The 17,697-nt window shown below is 51.2% G+C and overlaps 2 protein-coding genes across 6 annotated transcripts; both read right to left on the minus strand.

The window, feature by feature from the left end:
• Positions 1–860: 860 nt before the first annotated feature.
• tmem267 (transmembrane protein 267) lies at positions 861–2,741 on the minus strand. 5 transcript variants are annotated; one of them, XM_003965603.3, is made up of 3 exons: positions 2,661–2,741; positions 1,660–2,155; positions 861–1,572 (listed from the first exon to the last, which is right to left on the minus strand). In XM_003965603.3, exons 2-3 carry the CDS (start codon positions 2,059–2,061, stop codon positions 1,237–1,239), a joined length of 738 nt encoding a protein of 245 aa, XP_003965652.1. In that variant the 5' UTR covers positions 2,062–2,155; positions 2,661–2,741; the 3' UTR covers positions 861–1,236. The 5 variants fall into 5 exon arrangements, with proteins under 5 accessions (XP_003965652.1, XP_029693602.1, XP_029693604.1 ...); XM_029837742.1 differs by having other exon boundaries at positions 1,660–2,150; positions 2,661–2,728; XM_029837744.1 differs by lacking the exon at positions 2,661–2,741 and adding an exon at positions 2,333–2,628 and having other exon boundaries at positions 1,660–2,150.
• A 1,217-nt stretch (positions 2,742–3,958) lies between these two features.
• Positions 3,959–15,114, minus strand: cntfr (ciliary neurotrophic factor receptor). The gene is made up of 7 exons (XM_029837741.1): positions 14,954–15,114; positions 14,141–14,307; positions 12,541–12,704; positions 6,184–6,252; positions 5,990–6,110; positions 5,435–5,561; positions 3,959–5,189 (listed from the first exon to the last, which is right to left on the minus strand). Coding segments are annotated over exons 1-7 (795 nt in total). The 5' UTR covers positions 15,100–15,114; the 3' UTR covers positions 3,959–5,188.
• Positions 15,115–17,697: the final 2,583 nt, after the last annotated feature.

Consider the following 17,697-nt stretch of genomic DNA (forward strand, 5'->3'; position numbering starts at 1 on the left):
TACTTGTTTTTTTAAAAAAAAAAAACTTTTTGAAAAACATGTTTGAACATCACTCTCCCCTTTTTAATAACACTCTTTCTTCACGATTATTTGATTTCTCCGTCATGTTGTAATCAGATAAGAGGGTTACCCTCAACCACTTAATCACTCATTATAATAAAACATATGTGCTGCATCCTGAGCAGATGGATGGCATTAGTGGGTTTTCAGATAGATTTAATATGGAAAGTATTACCAGAACCATAATAACCTTCTGTTTGCACGATGCCAGACAAAACATAGACCAAATCCTCTTTTTTTTTTTTACAAGTTTTTCCTCTCCTGTTTTCAGCTGGTTTTGTTGTTGAAAGAACATTATTTCGCCCACGAGAGCTAATATGACACTCGAGTCCAGACAACATCTTCATGTGAAATCACATGACCTGTTGGTGGTCCACTTTTGAGATGTTTCTCCATCTGTGCTGCCTGAAATGTCGGACCTGGTTTGGAAGGAACACGCGTGTCCAAATGTCTGTCCATCACTCCGGAGCGTGGATTGATGATTTTGTTTTGCTTTCATGGAGGCAGCTCATCTCAGAAACAAGCATTTCCTCATAATGTGACTTCCACCCAAAACCACCACGTCCATGTCGGGGCGACAGGTGTTCCAGCCTCTTCCGCCTTTAACGGAAGCGTTGAAATGAAAAACACATCTACCAGTTAACCAGGAGCAGCAGCAAGGTCCATCTGACGTCATTCACATCCTTGGACCAAGCAACGTCGCTGTCACGTGACCTCATTGGTGGAGAAATAGCGCCCACGGGTGGTCTTTGGGTGTCACTACAATGTTACAGTATTTACATTCAAGAAACCCTCAATAACGTAAGACCACTTTCACATCAAGTTTATCATCAACATACAATAAATAGGACATTACAGAATAAATGTAACAATGATCAACATAAATTAAAATTCTATTCTACTGGAGTGAAGATGATGAATAATTAATATGGCTGATTTAGGGCGTCTCTGTTCTGGGTTCGTTGCCTGTTTGAGACAGTGAAAATAAAAGCAGCTTCCTGCTTTTCACAGTGAAAAGTGACCTTTTGAGAAATGAATCCAGGAGATTGGGAATGCCGACTCCTGTGTGGATTCAGGCCGCGCCGGGATTCAAACCTTCAGTTTACACATGACAATAAATAAAAGTCTTTAGCGTCCACCCTCCTGACGTGTGATCCGGTCTCGACTCGACTCTGCCTAAACGTCGATGGCCACGCCGTGCTTGGCAGAGATCACGTCTCTGGTTCCTGTCAGGTACATCAGCACCGAACACAGGTGAGGCAGCGTTGCCGTGGTGCTGACGTACAGCCAATAGGGCAGCGGCGCCGTGTTCCCAAACGGACACAACCAGAGACCGTGGCGCACGGCGTCCCGAACGTGGTGCGTCGCCATGGAGATGAAAAGCATCCAGGGCAGAGAGCACCAGGCGTCTTTGAGGCGCCCGAGCCACATGAGGAAACGGAGGGTGAGACAGAAGACGGGAATGAGAGATGAGCAGTGGAGAGGCGGACGCTGGGGGAGGGAGACGGCGGCCTGGAAGACGCACGAGATGGTCAGTGCACACGTCCAGAACAGCCAGGCACTGGCTACAAACAGACAAGAGACCGGAGATCCTCTCACCTTGACCGACAGGGATCCCGCCATGTAGAAGTGATCCAAGTCGATGATGGACGCCAGCAGGCCGGCCAGCAGCACCTCGTACAGGTCGCTCCTCTTCCTCAGCCCGATCACCACTGCCCATGACCACAGGCCCACCAGGCCGTGCGTGGCGTTGTCCAGGGCGGCCCTCAGCCACAGGTGGTTCTGGATGACCGGCATCTGGAGGGCGTGGTCGGCCGCCACGCAGAAGGCACCGAGGCCTCCGGACGCCAAGAGGGAGGCGGAGCTGAACGTCTGAAGGAGCGCCTGAGCTTTCTCCGCCTCCACGGCGAGGCTGAGGGGGATCTGAGGGCCGTCCCGCCGCCCACCCAGCAGGGGGGAGGAGGACGGAGAGGAGTCTAACTTGGAATAAAATCCTTGCATTGTGACAGACGGCCAATCATCAGCAAAGGTCACCGGAGGTCACAGAGCCTGGGGCAGGAGGAGGAAGCTCGGCAGCACTGACTGGCTTCCTGTTCTGGGCAAAACAATTTATTTTACAATAAAGAGACTCCAAAACACTAAATAGACAAATGAGAGCGAAAACATCAGATGGAACGAAGAAATGACAGCTGCTCGTTTCTCACATCTGCTTCAGATGGAAGATCCGACATGACAGTTGTTGGATTTCATCACAAAAAGCAAACTTGTTCACCCTGATTTGCCTCGACTTCTTCAGTCCTCGGGGAGGATCATCGTCAGACTTAATGAAAGCCTCTGAAAGCCGTGATTTTAATGCATATTATCAGGATTTGTGCTGCTGATGTTCTCTTTATCTTCCTCTCAATGACATCGGCGTGTTGCTCAGCATCACTGCCGCTAACAATAGCCTGTCAGCTAGCAGCCGCGCCGCGGAAAACCGGCACTTTTTCAAGAGAACACAATATCGCTTTGGAATTTATATGTTCGGTGACAGCGGAAAAACAGCAACTGACACCGTTTATGTCATTTAAATACTTTTTTGGAAGGAAAACGAGACCTACCCCATTTCATCCCACTATTCCTTGTTTCCGTCTTCTTCTTTGGTTTTAATGAAAAGTGGTTTAGAGCGCCATCAGCGCTCGACTGCCCCCAAGTGGCCACAGATGGAACCGTCGGTGGGTCCGTTCAACACTAGTCGTTAAATTTAATAGTTTATCTTGAAAGAGCTTAAGTCAACATAGTGGGTGAAAAGAAATAAAACTTAAAAAGGCTATTTAATCAGACTTGATGTTTTTCTTCAGCAGCAACTGTTGAAACATTGAACGTGGAGTTTATCAAATAAAAAAAAAACACGAAACGGCAGAACAAAATCAATGATTTTGATTAAAGTTTATAAATGTCGGATAATTTAATCAGATAGGCTAGGCTAATTTATAAAGCTAGGCTAGATTTGAAATGCAAACTTAAAGCAATAACTTTAAATTCACCACACATGTACAATATTTCCTTATAGCGACAGGGTCGTTCAGAAAAAGGAATGTTAATATCTTTAAAGGGGGACTCCGTAACGATACAAGACATTTAATAAAGATACAGGGGGGAAAAAAGTCTGTTGGTAAATTTTATTTAGTTTATAGTGACATCATCCACCATACACTCTCGTCTCTTCCTAAAAATAATAGGATATAAAGTTATTGAAGCCATAAATTGTAAATAAGACCTCTAAACAGAATTCGTGTTTCGCCTCGCTGTTTCCATGGTGATAGACCAGATCAGCTGATCAGAACCATGGACAGAGGCGGAGCGGCGCTCTGCTGCCCCTGGCGGCCGAACACAGGAGCAGCAGGACATGAGTGTGTTTGGTGTGTGTTTATCACCTGTGTGTTCTCTTCCCCGTCAGACTCTGGGCGTCTGTAAAACCCTCGAGGTTGCCGGGCCAGGTGTCAGGTGACAGTGATGGTTTGTAGCTCCGCCCCCTCCGAGCCACCAGTCAGCAAACGTCCCACATTAAGACAAGAAGGAGACGATGGACGAGGACCGAGGCCGCAGGTGTGAGTCCCTCCTGACAGGTTTGGAGCGCTGCTGGAGGTTCTGCATGGATGGTTGCCATTAAGGGGCCCCCAGGGGCCTCAGCCCCAACCGTCTACCCCGGGAAAAGCCTCTCAGTTCGGCGGGGGGGCTTTTAACGGTGTTCCACAGGGAGCTCAGAGAGTCACCAAAGTTCTTGTCAATCCGACACCCCGAGCGGAGCTCTGGGGGGGCCACAACTGACCGCAGCACAGACAGCTGCTCTGCTCCGACCTCTGCTCCCCCCCCAAACTCAGCTGTCAATCACCCCCCCCCCCCCAGTGAAGGAGCCTTTTCATTGTGAAATGGTCACATTTAATGGTTGAAACCTGCCGTTGTATATACATCTATAAAAAAGACCCCAGGTACAGGTTACGACATTCTACTGCTAATACATACATTATTATTATCATTATTATTAAATAATAAACCTTTTGTTTAATGTTAAAGTTACATATCATAGTTTTACAAAATAGGATCAAACAGAAATTAAGTCATAATGAACGTCTGCAAAAAAAACTAAAGTCCTATATGTGTGTTTATTAATTGTCCATAAAGTAAAAGTACAAGAAAAGACATCGATACTCGGAATAACGTAATGTTTAACTGCTGATTTCGGCTATTGAAATGCAAACTGCAAAAAGACAAAAAGGCGTCAGAGAGCAGATAGTTTTACAGCCCAGGTCCAAACGTCTGGCGTTCCGTCTCACATTCGCTCCCGTTTTCTTTGATTCTTTTACAATCCGGCTTCCTTTCATCCATCGCTGAGCAGAGTAAAGCTACGAGTCTAAATAAGCCAGACGACGGCGTTAGTCCAGGAACACGCCGTCCCTCGGGGAGCTTTGCCACTTTTTTGTCAAATGGTTGGTGTAGGTCAACAGGAGCTGCGCGCGCACACACACACACACACACATACACACACACACACACCTGTGGGTTTTTAACCCAGGACAAAGGCCGACACAGGCTTGTTTGTTGAAGCGGGTGAAACCGTCGAGTCTTTGGCATGATGATTTAGCTGCATGGGGTTGCTACGGTAACAAAAACACACACATGCTGGGCATGTATGTGTGTGTTTGTGTGGTCAACATAAGGAAAAATCGATCAATAAAAAAGGATGGTTCTTGGTGATTCCAAATCGACAGTAATCTGCAGTTGCTCCTTGCGGCCACCAGGGGGCGACACAACACCGTTTATGGCGATGTCGCTGCTCCTGCTGTTGATGGTGACGATGACGATGATGATGATGATGAAGATTTCAAAAGTTCCTCTGAAGAATTTCACCTTTAATCTAAAAAAGCTCATTTTTTAATCGTCCAATTTCACTTAAGTCATTGCGGTGTATTTGAACATGTGATGGACAGAAATGGTCGATGCACTGTCTCCTCCCAACATGTGCAAAATAGAAAAAAAGACCAGTCGCCTCCTCCTCCTCCTCATCTCCATCCTCTTCCTCCTCTTCCTCCTCCTCCTCATCTCCATCCTCTTCCTCCTCTAACCCTTCAGGACTAAATCCTGTTAATCTGCAGGAGACAGAAACCAAATAAAACATCTAATCATCTCATAAAGGTCTTCTGCTGCTTTTTATCTCACAAAGAAATAAAATAAATACAAAAAAAAAAAAAAATACATCCAACTACTGAAAAGTTTCTGGTTGTTTTAAGAGAGAAGAAGCAGTTCGACGCAAAAGTTCTGCTGTACAAACAAGGTCAGACTGAAAAAGCAGATAATTGTGTGTGTGTGTGTGTGTGTGTGTGAGCGCGCTCACCACATGAACAGCGGCAGCATTCCTAACAGCAGGGGGGAGAAGAACGTGAGGACTCTGGCAGCTCTGCCCACTGGGGGGTCGGCCTTCTGTGGGGCGTTGGAGGAGGGGATGGGGGACGTCTTCGTCTCTGCAGAACAAACAAACATATTTTCAGCTAAAAAAAGCTCTGAAGTTTCATCAGGAAAGTTCCGCAGAATCGATTCTAATCGGAGAAGAATCGATGCGCAACAGATGGAAACCGGGTTCAGACCAGTCGGTCTGGCCACGCAACCATTGGATCAGAACCAACTGGTTTTTGTATCGATCCTCTGATCGTCTCTGAGGAATCGTTTGAAACAGAAGCAACAGGGGAGCTGCGGGAGCGACCTGCAGTACCGACGGCGGCCAGCAGGCGTCAGTCTTTGACCGTCTGCGCCCAGGAAGGAAGAAACTTAAAGATTCTTTCAGCTGAGTTTTATCAATATCAAATATCGATCAGCTGAAATCGCACCGGAGCTGCAGAACATGTTTGGAACGTTCGTCACGTCCTCCAATAACGCTGAGGCAGAAACTCACCGGTGGAGAAGTCCACCTCCGTGGTGGAGGTGATGGGCAGCGGGTCTTCGATCCAGGGCGTGGCGTGGACCGCCACGCTCCAGTCGCTCCAGGTTCCGATCTCCGTGTCCTTCGCAGCCACCTGTCAAGAAAGCGACTCTGGTTATGAGGCGAGAGGATGTCATGTGACCTCCGGCCGAGGGCGGCGCCGTTACCTGGATGATGTACTCCTTCCCAGCGTAGGCGTCGGTGATGGTGTGGGAGGTGCTGTCAGACAGCTCCACCTGCAGGCAGCAGAGAGAACAACAGGCTCGTGAGTGCTGGGCGAGTCTGCGCCCAAACATAAATCATTCCGTCACCATGGCAACGGGCGTGAAGGTTTAATGTTGATCATCCTGCTGGAACAGACACTCCTGTTCTGACATCACACCTCTGCTTCAATGAGGTCAGGAGGTCTGTCGATTTATCCTTTTTATACTTTATACGCACACACACACACACACACACACACACACACACACACACACACACTGAACTGCTGAAAGACACAAATTTCCTCACATAACATGATGCACAGCTACAGTTTCAACAGAGAAGCTGAGGAGAAAACGAGAGTTACAGGTTGGAATTTATGGCGTGTGTGTGTGTGTGTGTGTGTGCGTGTGTGTGAGCGTGTGTGTGTGTGTGCGTGTGTGTGTGCGCGCCCTTTCTCCTCCTGAAGTTAGATTAAATGATTCAGATGCCTGTTGGCCTTTTGCAGGCCTCTACTCACGTACTCCCTCTCAGAATCTATAGCTGGGGGTGATGTTCTATTATTGGCTGGTTATTTACTGTGTGAATCTTTACGGAACATTAAATGTTATTTTTTATGTCTGATAAATGTTCATATCTTCTTTCTTTACATCATCTCGTCAGCTTCTCACTGGGTTCTAACGTTAGCGTAGCCGCCAGAACGGCCACCCAAACACACACACGTGTTGCTGTGGAGGTGTGTGTGTTGCTGTGGAGGTGTGTGTGTTGCTGTGGAGGTGTGTGTGTTGCTGTGGAGGTGTGTGTGTTCTTGGTCCACCTGTGCCAGGGGGTCGTTGATATTAGACGCTAGAATAAACTGGTCGTCCTCAGCAGAGCAGAACCACCACTCACTGACCCGCTGACCGAGCATGTTTAGGTGGCAGGAGGACCTGCTCCTCCTCACCACTAGGGGGCGGTAGGCAGGTCCTCACGGCCTCAGGTGAAGATCACCTGACTCCAGGTGATCTTCACGCCTTTACGTGCACCTCAGCCGTCCAGTTACGGTCGTGTTGGAGCCATAACTGATGCTCCGGTCGGGTCGGTGCCTCCAAGTGGTCCTCCAGGTGGTCCTCCGGGTGGTCCTCCGGGTGATCCTCCAGGTGGTCCTCCGGGTGGTCCTCCGGGTGATCCTCCGGGTGATCCTCCGGGTGGTCCTCCGGGTGGTCCTCCGGGTGATCCTCCGGGTGGTCCTCCAGGTGGTCCTCCGGGTGATCCTCCAGGTGATCCTCCGGGTGATCCTCCGGGTGGTCCTCCGGGTGGTCCTCCGGGTGATCCTCCGGGTGGTCCTCCGGGTGATCCTCCGGGTGATCCTCCGGGTGGTCCTCCAGGTGGTCCTCCGGGTGGTCCTCCAGGTGGTCCTCCGGGTGATCCTCCGGGTGATCCTCCAGGTGATCCTCCGGGTGATCCTCCAGGTGGTCCTCCAGGTGGTCCTCCAGGTGGACCTCCAGGTGGACCTCCAGGTGGTCCTCCGGGTGATCCTCCGGGTGATCCTCCGGGTGATCCTCCAGGTGGACCTCCGGGTGATCCTCCGGGTGATCCTCCAGGTGATCCTCCAGGTGATGCTCCAGGTGGTCCTCCAGGTGATCAGGTTCCTCTCCTCTGGACCTCCCTGGACCGGCTCCTGGGTTTTTAAAAACGGGGATTCGAGTTTTCTGGAGCTTCAGCAGCAGTTTGCCACCTGCAGTGATGCAACATCTGGATGCTCAACACGAACCAAGGAGAAGGAGAACATCTGAGGAACATTCCGGTGGTCGGGGTGAGGAGGAGGGGCACAGCCGAGAGGCTCAAACACACGTGCACACGCGCACACATGCACACGCACACGTGCACACGCGCACAGACAATGTGAGGCGGCGTGAGGAGACGTGAACATTCCTCAGGGATTGCGTCAGGACGGGAAGAGCGGAGCCGCTCCTCTTCACACCTCCTCGCTCCGGCCGCTGCTCCCGGTTCCGTCCTTAAAAATTCCTGCTCGGATCAATAAAGTTTCATTTCAGCTGATCAAATATACATTCAGGCTGGAAATGAAAGAGGGGGAGAACATTTAACGGGGTGGGGGGACGGTCGCCTGATGATGGGATGGAACCGGAGGAGGAAAGACTGGAGACGGCGCCGGGCTCCGATCCGATCCACCAGCGTGTCCGTCGTCCTGGAAAGGAAACCCAATTATGTGGCACTTCCTCTGGCCCGACGGCGTTCCGGGTGTGTGTTCGCAGAACGGAGGGAGAGCGCAGTGAAAGGAGGGAGCTGTCAATCAACCTAATGAGACCAACCCTCTCCGTGCACGTGCACGTGCACACGCACAGACACACATGTGCTGAGGCCAAGCGTAGGCTGATCCCTGGCTCAGAGGTCCAGGCAGCAATTAGAGTAACAGGAAGCTGAGCCCACCTGAGGCTCTAGTACCAACTCCAGAACCAGCCCCAGATCCAGCTCCAGATCCGGTTCCAGTACCAACTCCAGAACCAGCCCCAGATCCAGCTCCAGAACCAGCTCCAGTACCAACTAGAGAACTTGGTCCATTTCCATAATAAAACCCCACCATTGCAGCGATACGTTGGGGGGTGTCGGGTTTCTTTGAGATCAGGACGATGAAGAGCAAAACGTTGGTTAAATATTAAAAAGTATTTATCTGTTGTGTTATTGACCGTTATTGTCAACGACTTTGATCAGGATGATCTAAACGGGTTACATCAGGAATCCTGACATCTTATAATAATGAATATCCAATATTGAATCAATTCAATCATATTTCAATCATCTCTCCAGCCTCTCTGAGACATGGGGACTGGCCCCGCCCTCTCAGCACTCGCCCCGCCCCTACCGCCCATGCCCCGCCCCCTCCGACCCCCCTCTGGTTGGAGATCAGAAGGAATCACGTGATTCTGGCTTGATTTCAGATTTAGTCACTTAATTTCAGATTCATTTACCTTTCTGTTAAAATCAGATGATGTCAGATGTGTGTGTGTGTAGATGTGTGTGTGTGTGTTTAGATGTGTGTCTCTGTGTGTGTGTGTGTGTGTGTCTATGTAGATGTGTGTGTCTATGTAGGTGTGTGTGTCTTTGTGTGTGTGTCTATGTAGATGTGTGTGTCTCTATGTGTGTTTGTGTGTGTAGATGTGTGTGTGTAGATGTGTGTGTGTAGATGTGTGTGTCTCTATATGTGTGTGTGCGTGTGTGTGTGTGTGTGTGTGGGAGAGGGAGCTTGATTAATGATCTGTCTCTTCTTGTGTCCTTTAGATGAGATGTTTTCTCACAAACAAGGTCTAAACATTCATCATCTCCGGCTGGATGGGTGGAGGATGGATGGAAGGTTGGATGACAGAAGGTTGGAGGGATGGAAAATGTGTGGATGGAGGGATGAACGGAGGAGGCGATATGATGAGACGGCAGTAAAATGTTTAACTTTCATGGTGTTCAGGTTGCCATGACAGCAGCGGAAGAGGTAGAAGGATGGAGCAGCTCAGTGTGGTGGAGGACACAAGGGAAGAACGTGTCGCACACCTCCATTATTCATCCTTTCATCACATCCCTTTTGATGAAGAAGCTCTGTGGACAACCAACCAGACGCTGCACCGCCCCCTGCTGGCGGGCGGGCGTCACAACACACTGCGCAGCCGCGCCACCGGGGGCGCTGTTGCTCCGCCCACCTGCTTTCCTTTGAGTGGGCTCTTTGGGGACGAGAACTTCCTGGTTTGGATCAGCGGTTTGTTGTGGAAACATGAAGGATCTTCAGAGTTTATGGATGAGAATCATCTCTTTGAAGCATTCCTGTCGTCCTGGCTGGTTTAACGTACGGACATATACGTCCTGACAGCTGCGTGTGAGCAGAATAACGCAGGAGATCAACGGCGGCTTTGATCCAGAGACAGAGGGAGCTGCTGCTCCACGATGCTGCCATCTTCTAGACGGGTCTGATCTTCTGCGTGTTGATCCTCAACCACAGACGCTAACATCTGGAAGCATTTCCACCTCTGAGATCGGTGTCTTCATGTCCGAGCGCTCAGCCTCTCCACGGAGCTGCTGAGGCCAGCTCCCATGATCAGGAGAGCATTGAGCAACCAGCCGATGGTCTTATCAGAGTCACTGGAGCGCAGCGTTAATTGCAGTGAGAGCTTAACGAGGGAGCTGGTGGGTGGGAGGGAGAGCATGAAGGTCCTGGGAAAGAGGAGGAACTGATGGAGAACAAAGATCTCTGCAGGCACGTGATGGAGCTGAATGTTACAAGATCTGATCATCAGCTGCTGAGCAGCACTGCTCTGATCCTGGATGGTTGTGATGCTCCTGCAAGGCTGAAGGTCTGGAGGACACCAAGAACAAGCCAGGCTCCAGGCTCCAGGCTCCAGGCTCCAGGCTCCAGGCTCCAGGCTTCAGGCTTCAGGCTCCAGGCTCCAGGCTCCAGGCTTCAGGCTCCAGGCTTCAGGCTCCAGGCTTCAGGCTTCAGGCTTCAGGCTTCAGGCTCCAGGCTCCAGGCTCCAGGCTCCAGGCTCCAGGCTTCAGGCTTCAGGCTTCAGGCTCCAGGCTCAAGGCTCCAGGCTCCAGGCTTCAGGCTTCAGGCTTCAGGCTCCAGGCTCCAGGCTCCAGGCTCCAGGCTTCAGGCTTCAGGCTCCAGGCTCCAGGCTTCAGGCTTCAGGGTCCAGGCTCCAGGTTCCAGGCTTCAGGCTCCAGGCTTCAGGCTTCAGGGTCCAGGCTCCAGGTTCCAGGCTTCAGGCTCCAGGCTCCATGCTTCAGGCTTCAGGGTCCAGGCTTCAGGCTTCAGGCTTCAGGGTCCAGGCTTCAAGCTTCAGGCTTCAGGCTCCAGGCTCCAGGCTCCAGGCTCCAGGCTCTAGGCTCTAGGCTCCAGGCTTCAGGCTTCAGGCTCCAGGCTTCAGGCTTCAGGCTTCAGGCTTCAGGCTTCAGGCTTCAGGCTTCAGGCTTCAGGCTTTAGGCTCCAGGCTCCAGGCTCCAGGCTTCAGGCTTCAGGCTTCAGGCTTCAGGCTCCAGGCTTCAGGCTTCAGGCTTCAGGCTTCAGGCTCCAGGCTTCAGGCTTCAGGCTCCAGGCTCCAGGCTCCAGGATCCAGGCTCCAGGCTCCAGGCGCCATGTGCGCCACTCTTTCATCACGCCTCTTCTTCTCCTCTCATATTTGGAGATAAGCACCTGTGCTGCTCTGCTTTAACGTGACCTATTTCCTTCCTGTCACCTCCATCAGCCCAACCCTCCCATCACTCTGCTCATCTCTCCATCTCCGGGAGTCTGGCAGCCACTTTTCCTGTTTTCCTGTTTTCCATCATTACTTGAAAACAATTTTTATTCCACGATCCTCCAAATATCTGGACGGGTGTCTCTTTACTCCTCCGGTGATGGATGAGGCCTCCTTCTCTTTTCAAACAGCAGATATCTCCTCATCCTTCTCACTGTTCGCTGCTGAAGCACTGATCTGTTCAGCTGGTTCACACCAGAGGTTCAGGACTGTTGGGCCCCACCGTGCGGTCAGAACCTGTTCCTGGTGTGGTCTAGTGATCTTCTACAGCCCTGGACTCCTCCTGGACTCTGATTGTCCTCACACACCCTTGATTTCACCACTTTGTGAAGGTTTTTGTGAACACAGGCAGTGAGGAGAACATCTGGGCTTCATAGAGGAACCAGTGTTCTATCAGGAACCTTCAAAGGTTCCTTATTTGGATCCTTTAATTGGTGAGACCAGCTGGACCAGGACCAGAGCAGATCTTTCACCAGGTCCAGACACACTTCAGCCTTGAAGAAGAATCCAGGGTTCCTGATCACAAAAGCGCTGTGACAGGAGGAACGCTGCTTCCAGGAATCCCTCGCCGGACACATATGCTTCTACTAGAGAAGGTCCCACAGGAGCAGAACGTGCACGGAACAGTCGGATACAGTAACATAGAGACTGACGACACGGAGCAATTATTCCTGCCTGAGCACCAGCTCCAGCTTGGACCGTTTCAACTCATAACTGTTCTCAGACGCCTCCTCCCAGAACCTTTCTGAGGTGGGACTCAGAGGCGACCCGGGAACTTCACGACTATTTGTCAAAAATTTGAGGCCCGTTTTCAGCAAATGGCAGAACAATAAAAACCCAGAACGTCGACCTGCTGTCAGTAAATCTCCAATTTCCTCCTCGTGCTCGGAATAAATGTTGTTCCACCAAATCTGAGCTGCCAGATGTTATAAAGCTGTTAGCAGTTAGAAGCTGGCTGTGATACACCTGAGCTCATGGCAGGCGCATATTCCACGCACACACACACACACACACACACACACACACACACACGGTACTCACATGCTGCCACTGTTCCCGGATGAGGGGCCGATAACGAAGGAAGTATTTGAGGGGGAAGTTGTCGATGTCGGGCCAGGTGGAGGGACTCTGCCAGGACACCTCCAGCCTGCGGGCGTTGAAGCGGATGGGGGTGGCGGTCACACGCTCCGGGGGGTCGGGTTTAACTGCAGGCGGACGGACAGACACGTGTAGGGATCAGCTATAGGTGGGGATCATATGGATGCTGTCATCACGAGTAAACACGAGTAAACACGAGTAAACACGAGTAACAGTGCGTTAGCATGGGGGCTAACGTTAGCCACCTTCTCCACAGACCTGCCTCATACATGAACACAGCAGAGGTGACGCACACCTGACAAGCGCAGCGACATCCAGCCCGTCTGAGGTGTCGCTGCGTCCATTCAGGAGTCACAGCGGGTGTTCAGGTGAATCACATTCCAGCTTCACTCCTCTGACACCACATCGTCTGATCACCCTGACACTAGAGGAGCCTCTCCCTGTTATTGGGAGAGTCAGGAGCTTCCTCCAGGGTTCTCTTTGTAACTGAAGCCTCACACACACACACACACACACACACACACACACACACACACACACACACAGTCCTCCTCTAATTTCAGCCCAGCTTTGGTCGGATGAACCGGGACAGTTGAGTATTTTCTGACTCCCACTCAGAATTCCGAAGTGCACCAGGGAGCATGAAATTGTTTTATTTATTTACGATGTGCCTCGTTGTGCCCGATAATGAATGGGACTTACAACTTAGGGTGGCGTGAGAGAGACTTCTAACAAAGGGAGGATTGGTGAGAGAGGATGGAAGGAACAGGGGCGACAAACTCAGGCTGAAAAAGTGGGAACAAATCTAAAAGTTTCCATTCACCCTTCAATCATGTGACACACTGGAGCCACACGCGCTAATATCCGATATGCTAAAGCACATGGCAAAAGATTAAAGGGCGTCGGTGAAAGGGTGAAGAAGACGGGGTTAAAAAAATGGAGGGATGAAGTCAGAAGAACGGCCCGCAGTGATGAAAGAGGAGGGGAAGAAAGGAACAGTGGGGTATTCTGCTATCGCCAATAGTTTGAAGGATATTTCCTGAGCCAAGGCGCTAATCCGGCTAGCATTAGCATTTTCATGAGTCCTGTGTCCGGGGCTTGGCAGAGCAAGTCACTGGCTCGTTTTCTTACTCGTGCACACAATCACACGTGCACGCACACATCACACGCAGCCTGTGGGAGGCCGTGAGCAACAAACAGAGCTGCTGGCAGCACTTTCCTTATCTGCCAAAGTGCTCCTCATTCCTCCTGAAATGAATTTCTTCTCTCGAATGCCTTTCCCTCTGAGTGGCTTTATGAAAATTCTCTCGCTGTTATTATGTGGCTGTGCGGAGACAGGAAGTGGAGAACGGCCCAGCGGCTTTCCCTCAAAGGTATTTTTTAAAAACCAAAATAAGCAGTGGAGCAACTTTCCCTCTGCACTCAAACATCTAAACATCTGGAGGAGCGAGCAGATCGCCTCCCGTCCCGTCCGGAGGTCTTTGTCCACGACACGTCACCACCGCTGACGTGGTTGAAGAATCTAAAGGGTTAAAGGTCTCACCTATGGTGGACTCCTCAAAGGAGACGGTGGTGGAGGCTCTGCCCAGGGCGTTGACCGCGGTCACGTTGACCTTGTAGGGGGTGGTGGAGAAGACCTCGGGGAAACGGACGTGACAGCGGTTCTTGTGGTCTGGATCCTTCTGCACCTCCAGCGAGCGCTGGTTGTGTCTGTGGACGTGTCCACAGGATGGACGTCACCATCGCGCACAGCTCCAGCCCCAAATCCACACGTCTATTTATGTCGCGGTGCGGAGATGGAAAACATCCACATTCCCAGATCCCAAATCACACATGTCAAGGACGGAGGTTTGAGGTTGGAACTCGGAAAAGCTGAAACATCGGCAGTCGGTTCCTGAACTCAACCCCCCGACCTGGACCAGACGTTAGGTCATCCTGCTGAAGAGGACAGATGTCCTCCAGCTGAGGAGGACATCTGTCCTCCAGCTGATGAGGAGAGATGTCCTCCAGCTGATGAGGACATCTGTCCTCCAGCTGATGAGGACATCTGTCCTCCAGCTGATGAGGACAGATGTCCTCCAGCTGATGAGGACATCTGTCCTCCAGCTGATGAGGACAGATGTCCTCCAGCTGATGAGGACAGATGTCCTCCAGCTGATGAGGACAGATGTCCTCCAGCTGATGAGGACAGATGTCCTCCAGCTGATGAGGACATCTGTCCTCCAGCTGATGAGGACATCTCTCCTCCAGCTGATGAGGACATCTGTCCTCCAGCTGATGAGGACAGATGCTGCGCTCAGATCTATTCCTACGTGCACGCCGGGTCCTAAACTGGACTCAGAGTGGAGGAACTCACTGGACGTCCACTTCGAAGCTGGTGGGGACGTAGGTGGGGTGCTGCTGGTGCCAGCTGCAGTAGAAGCCTTTGGGGTAGGCGTTGGATCGACAGGTGACCATCGGCTCTCGAGGAGGAGCTGCAGACAGAGGAACACAAAGCGACATTAGAGGACACCCACTTTATTAAAGCAGATGTTTCCAGTGAGGATGGAAGGAGCTCCAGGAGCGGCCTGATCTTCTGCCCCCAGCAGATTTAACCTCCTCAGCTCAGGGTTTCAGCAGCTTCTAGCTGATCTGTTCACTCTGGGTTCTGCCTGAAAGCTCGTTTCCCTCGCCTGAACCTCTTTTTCATGAACAGGAAATGTGACATCAGAACAAAAAACACATTAGCTGATGCCGTGCTAATGTTGTGCTAATGTCGTGCTAATGTCGTGCTAATTAGATACGTGGGTGGTTTTAGTGCACTGAAATTTTTTAGAACTCAAACACTGATAGGCTCTGATGGCTCATTTCACTCGAGTGTGTGCTCAAGTGGTTGCCATGGCAACCAATTAACTTATCAATCGTGTCAACATCAATGAGCCCAACGCAATGTCCAATCACAAGTAATTAATCACACAGTCTAATTAGGGCCATATCAATCAATGGGCCCCTCATTGGATGGCTTCAGTCACACACACACACACACACACACACACACACACACACACAGAGGTTACCGAGTAACAGGCCAATATTTGCTGCATTTTGTCCTTGTTCACGCTGCCAATAACAGAAACTAAAAGAGACAGAAACAGAATCAACACGTCCGACGCTTGAAGAGCCGCTGCAGCAACATCAAAGCCCTGCAGGGCATCAAATCAAAGTGAAGAACAAAGCAGCATCATTTCAATTTAAATGGCGGCGCTGATGAGCGGCTGCATCACCTGATCACGCTCATGTTTAATAAATTTTGCTGTGATTAAACATGCACGTCTGGTGTGCACGGATGACCGCGGCGGCTACTTTTGAATGCTAATGGTGGCGGCCTCGGTTCACCGCAGGTCACAGCTCATTAATCACAAACACAAAAGCAAAGCCACAAACGCGGCGTTGATCATTACTGATCATCGGATCGATCATTAACAGGCCTCCCCTGGCAGAGGGTTCAGCTGGTCACATGACAGCGGCACCACCTTTAATATAAACCAGATAAGAACAAGTAAATTGAGTTTTGATTGACACGAATGATGGATTTATCTGAACGTTTCATTTTAATGTTTAAGCTCCAAAAATATCTGACAAAAATCAGGAGAAATAATGAAAAATATCAACACAGAAGAAATGAGGGACTCCTCAATGTGCTGCTCTTTATCTACCCATCCTCCACGCACACACACACACACACACACACACACACACACACACACACACGCGCGCGCGCACACACACACGGGACGATTCCCTGGAATTCCAGGAATGTCTGCAGGACAATTGGAAACAGCCGTTCCTGAGAGGTGAGTGAAGGAAAGGAGGATGATGAGAAGCAGACAGAGTGATGAAGGAGGTGGGAGGAACGTGGGGAAGAGTCTCGTTCCAGCTCCGGAGGTGCCGCCGTTGTTTCGGAGCGGCGAGGCAGCAGCCGAGGTCGGCACTGACGGGAGCGGGGAGGAGGTGATGGCAGCTTTGTGTCGGAGTGTGTGTGTCAGCTCAGGGAAGCACACACTCTCCTCCTGACTCTGGTTGATTGACTCCAGAGTGAGAACCTGCTCTGTTTTCCATCTGTGGGGGCTGGACATCCCCTCCACATGTCAGATGTTCCAGCTGTGGCCCTCAGATACGTGGGGCAGGATTGCTGACTGCACCTCCCATCAGCCGGGTCCTGCTCAGGGTTTCCTCCTGTTACAGCAGACAGCGGGCAGCAGACCCGCTCACACGTCCCGGTCCCTGATTCTGGTTTAGATGTTGACGGCCGGGCCAAAGCGGTGCCGGGACAGCTGCAGAAGAACCCAAACAGAACTGAGCTTCCTGCTGCGGCTTTGATGTCCGGTCAAAAAAGCAGGTTTAAGAATCCGGAACGTTTGTCTGTGTGCTTGAAGGATCAAATGGTGCTTCAGTGCCTCAGAGGAGGTCCTGGAGCGGCTCTGAGATTAAGCCCGGCGCCCCGTCCCACCACAGGCCAGACGCCACTGCTTTCCACGGTTAGGTGGAGGATGGAGCCGCCATCTTCTCCTCCTCCACTGACACGTGTGAGAGCCAACAGGAACACGACTCCAGCAAAGTGCTGATGGAAAATTAAAATGGAGGCGAAGGAGGGGAAGGAAGCCGGAACGTTCCGTCCCAGAACGTCCAGGCGGAGACGTCAGCTTCCAAAGGCCCCAATTTAAATCTGGGCCGTCACTGATGCTTGGGGCCTCACACAGACGTCCGGCTCCGTGTCAGGGTGGCAATAACGGCCCGGGGCTCCGTCGCCATGACGATCGGCTCTTAACTGCACGTCCGTGCCGCCTGCATGAGTGACAGGCTGAGATTGACCAATCAGAGGTGTCAGTGATGCCGTCGTCCTCAGGCAGGCAGGAACCTAATCAGCCCAGGACACACACACGCACACACACACACACACACACGTGTTCGGAGGGGTGTTGCTGCTGAGGAACAGGCATTAGATCCCTCTGAAGACAGCCGCGTCTCTTCTGCCCGACAGGTAATCGCTGGCCTTCAGGTACGCAGCCTCGGATGCTCTTTGCTAACGTGCGCCCGCCGTCAGCGACACAAAGCCTATTG

Source organism: Takifugu rubripes, chromosome 6, assembly GCF_901000725.2.
Source record: "Takifugu rubripes chromosome 6, fTakRub1.2, whole genome shotgun sequence".
Lineage (NCBI taxonomy): Eukaryota > Metazoa > Chordata > Actinopteri > Tetraodontiformes > Tetraodontidae > Takifugu > Takifugu rubripes.